Source organism: Microtus oregoni, unplaced genomic scaffold (assembly GCF_018167655.1).
Source record: "Microtus oregoni isolate MIOR12 unplaced genomic scaffold, Mior012 000018F_ref0000195, whole genome shotgun sequence".
Classification (NCBI taxonomy): domain Eukaryota; kingdom Metazoa; phylum Chordata; class Mammalia; order Rodentia; family Cricetidae; genus Microtus; species Microtus oregoni.
Window position 1 is genome coordinate 26925801 of NW_024543077.1, and position 12177 is coordinate 26937977.

Consider the following 12177-nt stretch of genomic DNA (forward strand, 5'->3'; position numbering starts at 1 on the left):
TCATCTACTCTAGGGAACAATTCAATCCATGGCTTCACCTTCAAAATAACTGTCCTGGACGTCTTCAGCTCATTCTTGCTGCCCTTCTAGAAAGTTCCCTGAGCAGTACCCCTCTCCTCTTCATCCCTTTACTGATGTAGACCTAGGCGGCCACGTTTGAACAAACTCATAATACAAATAAACTCTTTTCTAAAATGGGGCCTGGTTCCCTAATTTACTATGGAGAACCATATGGCCTTTAGAATCAGGGAGATTCAATTGAGCTAGCTAATGTATCAGTTACCTCACCGATCCATTGGTTTTTGTGGTAAGCAGGTTTAAAATCTGCCGCAGTGATTTTTGAAACGCCCAAGACATCATTAACCCCTGCGATCAGCGCAAGGCGCATGTGGCAGAAGTCACAGGAGCGGTGTCTTCTTTGATCAGTACCTCACCGTCCCCCAGTCCTCTCCATCCCCTCCAGTCTCAGGAGTCACAGTTCTCAGCTGTGTCTACACTTGAACTGTTTTCAGATTCCACTTACCAGTGAGGCTAGATAGTATGCATCATTCCAAATCTCACTTACTTATTTCACTTAGCATAATGTCTATCAGTTCTGGCCAGGTTGTTGGAAACGCCAGACTTTTATCTTTATAAAATATGTATAATATTCCATCACTTAAATGTACTCACTCATCAATTGATGAACACTTGGGTTGCGTCCATATCTTAACTATTGTGAATCACGCTGACAAGATAAATTTCAATAGAAACAAATTAATAGATGTTTGTACTGTCTGGTTTTGTGTGTGAACTTGACGCAAGCTAGAGTCATCAGTGAGGAAGGAGCCTCCGTGTAGAAAATGCCTCCATGAGATCCAGCTGTTAGAGGACATTTTCTCAATTAGTGATCAATGGAGGAAGGCCCAGCTCATGAATGGTGGTACTATCCTTTGACTGGTGGTCCTGTGTTCTATAAGATGAGCAAGCCTGGGGAAGCAAGCTGGTAGGTAGCACTCCTCCATGGCCTCTGCATCAGCTCCTGCCACCAGGTTCCTGCCTTGCTGGAGTTCCTGTTCTGACTTCCTTCAGTGATGATCTGAAAGTGTAAGCCAAATAAACCCTTTCCTCTCCAACTTGCTTTTTGGTCATTGTGTTTCATTGCAGCAATAGAAACCCTAAGACAATATCTTCCTGATATATTACAATAGACCAAAATTCACAACTTCAAGAAGAAACATGGCTTCAAGAGTCTTAGAAAATAAGTTCTCAGTTTCGGCCAACTAGCAGTACCCACAATAGCTGGTGCTTTGCCTTCAAGGGGGGCTTCACTGAAGCCAAAGGGTAAAGTGGTGGATGGTGGACCTGTGCGACAGCTCTGGAGGGGACATCAGCTGAGCAGAGCATGGACATTTTGATTTTTTTAAATAAAAGGGTACATTGTAGGATTTTCCTGATGACCATCCAGGATCCCTGTAGTGACCAAGCTTCATGGGACTTCAAAGTATCATGATTCACTGGATCCTTTACTTCCGCTTCCTGGAATTCCAAGCTTGACAGCCTCAGATACGGAGCCATCCCTGTGGTTCAACTAGGCACGGGAAGACTGAGTTTGGCTTCGCTAGGATAGCAAGACCCTTCACCTCGGAGAAAGACCTATTTGAAAGCCATTGGTTCTAAATCAATCTTTCTCAGACTAAGGAAAGGGTGTGTCCCTTCCTAGACACAGACCGATAAGCACCCACTTAGGGAGCCTCCTCCTTCCCTGGCCATTGCAGCATGTACTTGAACTGCATGTGTTGGCTTGAGCCTCCTAAGGAACACGGGGTACTTGCCTTACTGTGTATAGAGGTGGACAGATGCGGGTGGGCATTGAGGCAGAAGTGGTCCTGAGATACAGGGGTAAATAGGCATATGGAAAGTGATAGCAAATAAGTCACCCCTGGATCACAGCCTGCGGGGATTTCCACAGCCGCACCCTTCATTTCTGGTTGGGTGCAAAGTGTCAACAGCTCACCACCCACGTTCCACCACCGGCTCTTCTGGGTGAGAGTGCCAACAGCAAGATGACCTTGTGGGTCCTAAAGGCACTTTTCGACTATCCCTGGGCTTCCCTGGGCTGCCCCTTCACACTGATACATTTGAGTTTCAGGAGGGCAAAGCCAGTATTGAGAGCAGTTTCTAGTTGGACGTAGGCGTGAAGGCTTGGAGAGTTATCAATTCATACAACCAACATGCATGTTCACCTGAGAAGCGGAGCTAACAGGATTTCATTTCCCGTGAAAGGGTTTTGTGATTCATCGTTTTACTTCATGGGCAGCATCTTGCAGCCAACAGAACAAGGCCGGCAGTTGCCAAGCGCCAAGGGAAGGAGGGTTTAATAGTGGTCTTGGTTTTCCAGCTAAGAAGTATTATGTATGGCAAGCTTCTCCCAGCTGTAATTGGAAGAGGGCTGCTGCCCGCAGGACCACAGGAGAGCCTGGGCAGGGGCGAGTTTTACTTGCCTCCGAGTCTTTTGCCCAGGATGGCTTTGGACTCTATGCTCTTTTCTGAGCACTGTCCAGCATTGCTGTAGCCGGCACACCGATCAGAGCGCCGCTCATGTAGGAAGCAGATTCCTGAACTTGGAAGAATGCTGGAATCTGGGCTAGAGCAGAGCTCTCCAGATCTCCGTGGGATGCTGGCAGGAGCCCGTTGCTGAGGCGGAAGGGTGTACCAGGGCAGTCCGAGGCTGTCCTCCAGCACTGATGGTGCACTCTCCTACTCAGGAAAGCATGGAAGAAGCCTCCGTGTGCCTCAGTTTCTCAGCAGAGCCCAGGGTGACTGACTTGTTCCACATCTTGGTTTTGCTGTTTCTTCTCTGCTTCAGGCTGTCAAGGGCAAGCCTCTGAGTCGTGGTTACAATACCTAGGGCAGAAGCCAGAGGAGCAGAACTGGGCCCACAGAAGCCTGGCAGAGAAGTTGGCGGAGCCAAGTGAACCCAGTCACAGAGCTCCGGCACTCCAGATGGGACCGGCTATGACTTTGGTTTCTGTTTGTCTTACAGCCCAGCAGACAGGAACATGAGTTAGACAGGGGGTGGGGATACCCTTCATATTGTGTCCCCCGGGATTCCATAACTAGAGCAGAGCCAAAGAGCATTGCCGGCTCCTTCTCGGGGACTTGATGAAGTCCTTTTTGCTCTCTTCAGTGTTGCCGGCCCGCCATGTTCCAGCGGAGAGCTCCGCTGGATGGGAAGACATGCCAAATGCGGGCGGGGAAAACACAGCTGTGGCGTAGTTACTTGTCATAAGAGGACCCTCTGTCAAGGAAGCCGACAGGGTGCACGAGTTAGAAGCGTCTAGTCTTTATAGGAACCTTCCACAGTGCTCTAAGCTCTTGTACTTCGTTTCCCCTTTGATCATCACTTGGCTGACTAAATGTTACCATCGGTGACTTCTGATTTATTTTAATCTCTTCCCTTTGAACTGAAATGGGCACATTCTTGGAAGAGCAGGTCTCTGGTCCTCTACTTAACTGGATTCATCTTGATAAACCGTAGAGATAACACAGTTCAGTTGCTACTGGATTCACACTTCTAAGACATAGCTCCCGGCTCCTGCCACGAGCGGCAAGCCCGAAGCGACTGCCTCCGATTCCCCACCAGTGGCCTTCCCATTGTGGTTCCGTGTCTGGGTGCCCGATATGCACTCTAGGCAGAGATACATGCTATTCCGGAGATGATGCTGATGTCTGCCGTGCTGGGAGGAGGAACCATTTAGCTGCTTCCCCCGCAGGCTCTCCCCTCACCTGCTGTTTCATTTTCCAGCCCACTTACACCCCATTGCCGCCGACAGACACATAAGCATGTTCTGCTGCAAGCAGGCATGTCGGCAATCCGGGAGGTGGGCTCCCAGAGGTCCCAGGCACGGTGCATTAGGCAGCGGGCTAGCAGGTTCCCATCCCAGAAAGCTCTCTTCATCTCATTAGTTTCTCCCTGTACAGCGAAAGGCACGGCCATGTAGGTTAGAGCAATCAGGGCAGAATTGCTTGTGGTTGCGCTGGGAGCTGCACCAGATTCCCGAGGCTTTAGACAATGCTGTTCTGTGAACTGTGGCGTTAGAAAGCAGGGCTAACTCGGATGGCAAGTGCGTTTATCCCACGCCTGTTTCCCTTGCTTTGTTCTGAATGGGAAATGCGTGCAGGTGTCAGCCTCAGATCCTCCACAGCCCAGGAAGCTCTTCTCTGGGCTTAACGGCAAAACATAGCATGTTCAGGGAGTAAGCAGAAAATGTATTTTGCTCAGCCACGCATCCTGGCAGGGGCTTTGACAGCCAAATAGGATTTGAGAGTCGAAAAAAAAAATCTTTTTATCTGTAAAGTTGACAAACTGGATCTGAGACTTAGTTGTCAAAATGAGCAGAATAGGAGGGCCTGTGTGGACGGATAAGCAATAAATTACTTCGCACGGCTACTGTTGACCCTACCATTCATTCAATTTTCAGCAGATCATCCATTTTCCTAATTGGAAGAAAGCGACACAACCAATTGGGTAGATGACAACTGGGCTTCGCGTTCATGAGCGCAGTAACGGATTCCTATGAACGCCTGGGTTCAGCCCAGCTCATGTAGAATCTGCTATCTGCTACCCACAGTCTTAGCTCTGGGATTGGTCCCTGCACCTAGTTTGCAATGGGCGGAGGAAGGACACTTAAACATGTCATTTTAACAGAGAAAGAAAGATGAAGGTGGCTTCACAGGGGTCTCAGTCAGTCCAAATTCTATCTGACAGCAAGGTGGAACATTGCAGAAAAGTGTAGACTCTGGCTGAGTTTGCTTTATCCACAGGGGTTCTGCTTTCTCTTTCTGGAGGAGAAACTATACCCCTAAATGACTATATTCCCAGTTTATGGAATTGGACACAGAGTCCTTTGGTATCGGGTTTCAAGAAGCTACAGGGTCTGAGATCTGGGCCTGGGAAATGAGCTTCTGGATAAAACTCAGGCAGCAGAGGGAACTATTAGGAGTCTGGAAACGCCACTGTGTTTGGATGCTGCATGCACTATGCTCCTATGTGCCTGTGTCTGCATGCTGCATGCATTTGCTCCTATGTGCCTGTGTCTGGATGCTGCATGCAGAGTGCTCCTATGTGCCTGTGTCTGCATGCTGCATGTACTGTGCTCCTATGTGCCTGTGTCTGCATGCTGCATGCAGAGGGCTCCTATGTGCCTATGTCTGCATGCTGCATTCACTGTGCTCCAATGTGCCTGTGTTTGGATGTTGCATGTGGAGTGCTCCAATGTGCCTGTGTTTGGATGCTGCATGCAGAGCCCTCCTATGTACCTGTGTCTGCATGCTGCATGCACTGTGCTCCTATGTGCCTGTGTCTGCATGCTGCATGCACTGTGCTCCTATGTGCCTGCGTCTGCATGCTGCATGCACTGTGCTCCTATGTGCCTGCGTCTGCATGCTGCATGCAGAGTGCTCCTATGTGCCTGTGTCTGCATGCTGCATGCAGAGTGCTCCTATGTGCCTGTGTCTGCATGCTGCATGCACTGTGCTCCTATGTGCCTGTGTCTGCATGCTGCATGCACTGTGCTCCTATGTGCCTGCGTCTGCATGCTGCATGCAGAGTGCTCCTATGTGCCTGTGTCTGCATGCTGCATGCAGAGTGCTCCTATGTGCCTGTGTCTGCATGCTGCATGCACTATGCTCCTATGTGCCTGTGTCTGAATGCTGCATGCAGAGCCCTCCTATGTGCCTGTGTCTGCATGCTGCATGCAGAGTCCTCCTATGTGCCTGTGTCTGCATGCTGCATGCAGAGCCCTCCTATGTGCCTGTGTCTGCATGCTGCATGCAGAGCCCTCCTATGTGCCTGTGTCTGGATGCTGCATGCAGAGTGTGTTCCTATGTGCCTGTGTCTGATGCTGCATGAACTATGATCCTATGTGCCTGCGTCTGCATGCTGCATGCACAGTGTGTTCCTATATGCCTGTGTCTGGATGCTGCATGCATTGTGTTGCTATGTGCCTGTCTTCTTCTCTGTCAGAATTTCCAACCTTGAGGACACAAACAAACAATGAGAGGGTTTAGCATTCAAAAGAAGACCTTTCTGATGTTCAGCCTAGTGTTTAAAATTCAATTTTATCACTTTTCCCCTTACATCTCGGAACAATAAGCATGATAAAGACAATAACAAAATGGCTGGCCATCTTTTCCTGCAGGTTCTGTATCTCCAGACAGAACCAGCTATGATAAGAAAAATCTGGGGGAAAATTTTGATTCAGGAGGATGAGGCAGAAGGATAGTGAGGTCAAGGCCAACCTGTGCGACTTAACGAGACTGTCCTAAAAACAACAAAACAAAACAAAAATAATCATTCCTGAATCTATCCAGACCAACTACTTATATACCATTTGCTTTCTGCTAGATATAATAAGTAATCTAGAAATGATTTAAATAGCTGTGAGGATCCATGTAGACATGCCATTTTATAGAAGACACTTGAGCATCTAAAGATCTTCTTTTCCATGTAGAGGAGGAATGGTGATACCAAGCCCTCTCTTACATTGTGAGATTTAGGAAGTCTTATGTTGGAAAATGTTTGAATCTTCCTTCTTCCAACTTAATTGTTTTTTGGTTTTTGCTCAAAGTGTGAAGTTTTCGCTCTTCTCTCTCTCTCCTTTTCTTTCTCCTCCTCCTCTCTTCCTCCTCCTCTTCCAACTGTTATGTGTATGTGTGTGGAGGTGTGTGAAGAGGCCACAAGAAGGACTCAGACTCGCTGGAGCTGGACTTACAAGTGATTGTAAACCATCCAAACCGGATGCTGGGAACTGAACTCGGGTACCCTGGAAGAGCAGCAAGTGCTCTTAACCACTGAGCCATTTCTGCAGCCAAAAAGGTGTAGCCTAGGCTGAGTCTCAAACTCCTGATCTTCCTGCCTCTGCCTTTTCCACATATACTATTGGTGTGCACCACCGCAACAGACAGGAGCAGAGTTGACCATATCCGTTTCCTGCTATGCTAAGGAAAAAGGCTACACATCGAAACCAGGAAGAAAACACCACAGATACTTCTCAAATGCATACCCTGATGCTGTATAACTGGATGGAAAACAGTGGTCCCCACCCCACAGCTCTGATATACCCAATAAGCAGAATGCACTAGCAAGTGCTCCTTAACAGAATCCCCAAATGCAGTGCCAACGTGCGTGACCCCTGTTGCATGCGGGTTTACTAAAAACACCAGCTTTTAGCTCTGACTCATAAATCACACGTTGCTTTCTTCAGAAACTGCCTGTTCCATTTTAATACCCGCCACACAGTCAGCCCGCCTCCCTCCCTTCTTCACAACGTGAGACCATTTCTGCCTTGTAGCACGGGGCTGCTGACCCTGTAAGGCCTTGAAAAATTTGTTTGTTCCATTCACCAAAATGCTGTAAAAATAGTAAGGGGAGTGAATGGTGACTGATGAATTTCAAAAACACAAATAATGCTTGTAATTGCAATTTAAAGAGGAATGTGCTTCACTTTGATTAATCTGACCCTCTGGGCCACCCTTAATAGAGAGGCATGGTAGAATGCTAATCAGGAAATGAATCCCGAGAGGAGGAAGTAACTCCCCAGGTGTCCAGCTCTGCCTGGCCTTCTCCAAGGCCGCCCTCTACTCTCTCCACCTCTCCGTCTTTTCGCGCTGCAATCTGCAACAGACCCCAATCAAAGCCGCAGTATTAGGGCTTCATTTTCAAACTCTATTGCTTGGAGCTGTTTTCACTTGAGGGTCCTCCTGAGCGGTACTGGGACCACCATCCCCGGCAGTTTTAAAGCATGGTGTGCCCATCGGTGGCTTGGTGAGCTGGCTAAGCTCACACTTTGGTGATAGAAGCAAAGGTGCTCCTTCATTGTGTATTCCAGCTGTGCCCTCACAGGCCCAACTGGGAAAGCTCCAGGGTAGCCTTCTTCTCTGAGGTGCCTCTTTTCCTGCCTTCTGGCCATCCTGGGGTTTCCTAGTGACCCCGTACATCTCCCCTCTTCCTTGTTCCTGCCAACCTCACACCTGAACATGCAGAGAGAGCCACCCTGGCTTCTGATAAGCCCTTTAGAGCCCAGCAGGTTCTACCTCCCTTTATAATTGCAACAGCAACAGGTCTTTGAATCTGAGTGGCAGGGATATAGTCCACATCCCTGAGCCAGGAGGCAGGTCTTCTGGCTGCTCATACAGAGTCCTATGTGTTAGGACAGTTTCTGTCCCTGCTTCCCGGGGGGCGGGGAGGGGGGACAGGGTTAGGCATAGTAGTAGTGGAGTGGGCAAACAGGGGTGTGGATTCTGGGCAGGCCTGTTGCCTGGAGGCCCTATCACCTGCCAGCTGCAGCTCCCCCGCAAAATCTGTCTTCAGAGGTTCTGGTTGCCAGAGCTGATGGACTCAACACAAGCCCGACTCTTAAGCTACAAGAATCACAGTGTTAAATGAGAACTTTCAGGACCTCAGCTGGGAAGAAGGACTCATGGAGAAGAGAAAGGCAAGGATTCTACCTTGCATCTCAGAGGAGACTGACAGCTTGGGCTGTGTCAACAGGAAGGGCCAGGGGATGTGGGCTCTGGGGAACATTCCAGAAGACTCCTTCGAAGTTAACCCTGGTCCCAAAAATGCTTTTCCAGAAGCCTGAAGAGCAACACTGATATTTTTCGTTCCTTCTTTTCCAGGGAATTCCTGCTTTTAAAGTCCCCACTTGCGCTCTGGGAGAGCTGGGAAGTGTGTCCATACCCAGAGAAGAGAGCCTCTGGGGCTGTGCTCAGTGGGAGAGGCCACCGGTGGGAATCCTGCTCTTCCTGGTTTCCTCCACTTCTGTCGAGTGTGGTTGGTGATGCGTTCACGGTTTCAACATTCCTACACGTTTTAGGTAAATCTTTGAAAAGGATTTACTTGTTTTTCTTATTTTATGTGTATGGGTGTTTTGCCTGCCTCTATGCCTACACACCATGTGCTGCGTAGAACCAAAGGAAGACAGAGGAGGGCATGGGGTCCCCTGGAACTGGAGTTGCAGATGGTTGTGAACTACATTGTGAGTGCTGGGAACCGAACCCCTGTGCTAAGAGCAGCAAGTTCTCTTAACTACTGAGTTCTCTCTCCAGCCTTCTCACAGCGTATTAATAAATAAGTCATCAAACACGCCTTTTGGATCATTTGCTCAAAATTCAGCACGGTCTGCTCTGTCACCAACCTTTGCACCTCTGTGGATCCTCTCTTGATGTCAAGACTAGAGATTACTCATCAAGGCCTTCGTGGGACCATGGTGTCTACTGGAAATTCTACCTCAGCAACATTCCTGCCTCCCCAAGCCTCACCCCCTCAGAGAAATGGGGGCCCACAAGCCTGGTTCTGCGGAGGACAGGGGTGCGAGAGAAGACCCCCGCCCAAAAGCTTACCATAGCAGGAACCCTCCTTGGGGCACATGATCACCCCGGAGAGGCCCTACGGGTATTTAAACTATCCCCTTTAGAACGGCCATGTCATTCGTGCCCCCCCCCCCCACCTCCCCGGGAGGCTAGAAAGGGCATCCAAGAAGGCTTGGCTCATAAAACCTGGTCTTTTTAATTCTGCTTGGTCTGGCTTACTGCGTCGGAGAAACTGCTATGGGGGAATCCAAAATAGACATCAGTGTTCCCAAAGCACCAGCAGAACCATCCCTATCTCAGCGATGGAGGTGAAAGTCACCGCACTTGTACCGGAGCTTTGACGCCCGCGCAGAATTGCTCTCTGGCTCTTAAATCCTGATCACCTCTGCACATGCTTGCATCTTCCTCTTTCTCCACCTGCATCTGCCTTACACCTTGCCCATTCTCTTGTTTCTCGTCTCTTGGCGTTTCCTATCTGACCCCACTGTAGCCACCAAAGTAATTCAGATTGTGATTTGTTTATTTCGTATACTCTTAGTTATAAGGGCTGAGTATTTTTATTCCTCTTTCTGTCTCAGAAGCAAAACAAACAATGCCACAATTGGGCACTGTTAATGTCTACGGCTTGGTAGTCTTGGCCGCAGCTTCTAATGCTCGCTTTACTCTTGCATGGGGACATTTCACCATCAGATCCAGCACAAGAGAGAAAAGCTAAGGGGTTTCTTCAGCCCAGTCTCCAACAGGCACGGAGCTGATGCCGTAGAGTGAGTGTGGGTACAAGGCTTTGCAGACTGATGTCAACATCATCACAAGAATCCTGTCCCAGGAGCGGACCGCGCATGGTGTCTGGAAAATGCCCGCTTCCTATTGCTTCCCCACTCACCCAAGACCCAGCTGATAACGTGGCTTCCTTTGGTGACATCAGTGGACAAAACTAGACAGAAATGACCTTCCCTCCCTTCTGTACCCGTGTTCTACCAAAATTCTCACGAGCGAAAAGGAAGTGTTTTGTACACTGTACCTTTGTATTCAAGAGGTATATTGACCACGCCCAGAACCTGCTCCCCATCCTTCACTTCTGCCCTAACGTGGATCGGCTGGAGGTCCGTCACCGTAATGATATCCCCTTTGGAGAACGACAGGTGGGCTAGTGACCCTGAAAGACAATAATTGCCACGGGAAAAGGAAAAAATAACTCTTAAAGGCTGACCGTTAGATCCAGAGATTTGTATTTCTCCAGGTAAATGAAAACTTTATGCAAAATGTGTAAACATTTAAGTAAAATTTGTTAAATATGGCATAGAAGACAAACAGAATACAGAAAAAAAGACAAAGACCACTGATTGGATCATTCAGCATCATTTAATGGAGGCAGACTCTTCAGTCTCTCCGAATATGTAATTCACTTTAAAGTTAAAAATATTCGAAATAATTCTTTTTTCAGAAGCAGCCATCATGATTTGCCTTGCCCAGTGGGCAGCGCGGCCACCCTGTCGTTTCCAGCAGCAAGCCCTACTTCCCCTGTTCTAACAATGCAGAGAGAGAGCGAGCTAGCTGGCTCTCCGAGGCACAGGCGGAAGGCTTGCTAACCGTGGGAAAACGCGGAGAGCAGTGACATGAATTTTTTGGTTATCATCAAGCCAACAAAAGACAATTTTTCAGCCTCACGCTTAACTGTGCCTTAGATTTCATGTGTCAAATTGCAGTCATTTCTCAGCAGCGTGAAAAATCGTCACTGCTCAAAGATAACAGTTTACCCTTCCTAGGCAATCTCGGTGAATCGCTCCCTCCTTTCCCAGCGTCCTGTCAAGTTAAATAAATAAATAAAGCAACCCTTCAAATGGCGGAAATCTGACAGCCCATAGCAAGGAGCGGTGCCCGGCTGTATATTCCATTCTGCCCGGGGATAAGGAAAATACTTTAGCAAGTAAATATATGTCTTCCATAAACGGAACAGCTTTTCGCTCTTTTCCAATGCTCCTAGGTGAGTCTGGTAGAATAATACTTGATTCTCCAGACCCTAGTATCCCCCGACATAATCTAGATAGTACACCCCTCCCATTCCTGAAGTCTCGCAACCAGGACTGATAAGGAAGCCTTCGTCTTTGGAATTTGCCGGCTTGTGCTTCTTCTGACCCCAGAATTCTCCATCTGTCTTTTTCCTACCTGAAAAATAGTTTCCATCGGTCACCTCCACTCGTTTGGGCAGGGAGTTCTGATTTAAGGAATTGATGTAAGAAGCCCAAGTTTGTTCCATGACGCCGGAGTTTCTTTCCTACAGGACATGGCCACTACTGCTCCAGGCAGTGAACAGACAACTATCAGCCACCTGATCACGATCTGAACTGTGAGCCATGTGTCATAAGGGGAAGAAGGAAGTAAGCAACTTGCGGGAAAGAAAGTTTATTAGTTCAATGTCCAAGGGCTGGAAGGGGCAGGCACTTGACTGTTTTGGATGGAAAGGCTTGCAAGGCTTGTGGGGAGTATCTTCTAGATTAAGGTATCCCACGCAGCACCAGGTACAACATCACCCCAGGATCCCATCCCAATGCAGACTCTGATTCCCTAGGTGGGTCTAGTCATCTGCGTGTCTGGCAAACCTCCAAGATGACATGCTGCTCCTTCAGCTACCTTCTGAGGGACAGGCTGCTCAGGGATCCCAGGGTTGCTTGGATTGTATGCATTTGTGATTAATTCTGAATCACTAATAATTGCATAGGTGTCACCATAAGGAAAGAAAGAAAGCACTTCCCCCTTGATATCATTTAACCAAAAAAGGGTCCAGATTTGGATTTTCTCCTTCCTGCTCCCTGTGTCTTCGAT

The 12177-nt window shown here is 48.4% G+C and overlaps 1 protein-coding gene across 1 annotated transcript in view; it reads right to left on the reverse strand.

The window, feature by feature from the left end:
- Positions 1 to 11693, reverse strand: part of LOC121458960 (protein THEMIS3-like) — a 38147-nt gene extending 26454 nt beyond the window's left edge. Inside the window, exons 1-2 of the mRNA XM_041668402.1 lie at positions 11521 to 11693; positions 10376 to 10510 (exon numbers count right to left, since the gene is read on the reverse strand). Coding sequence (XP_041524336.1) covers positions 10376 to 10510; positions 11521 to 11611 — 226 coding nt within the window. The 5' untranslated portion in view covers positions 11612 to 11693. The remainder of the gene's footprint in view (positions 1 to 10375; positions 10511 to 11520) is intronic.
- Between the last annotated feature and the right edge of the window lie 484 nt (positions 11694 to 12177).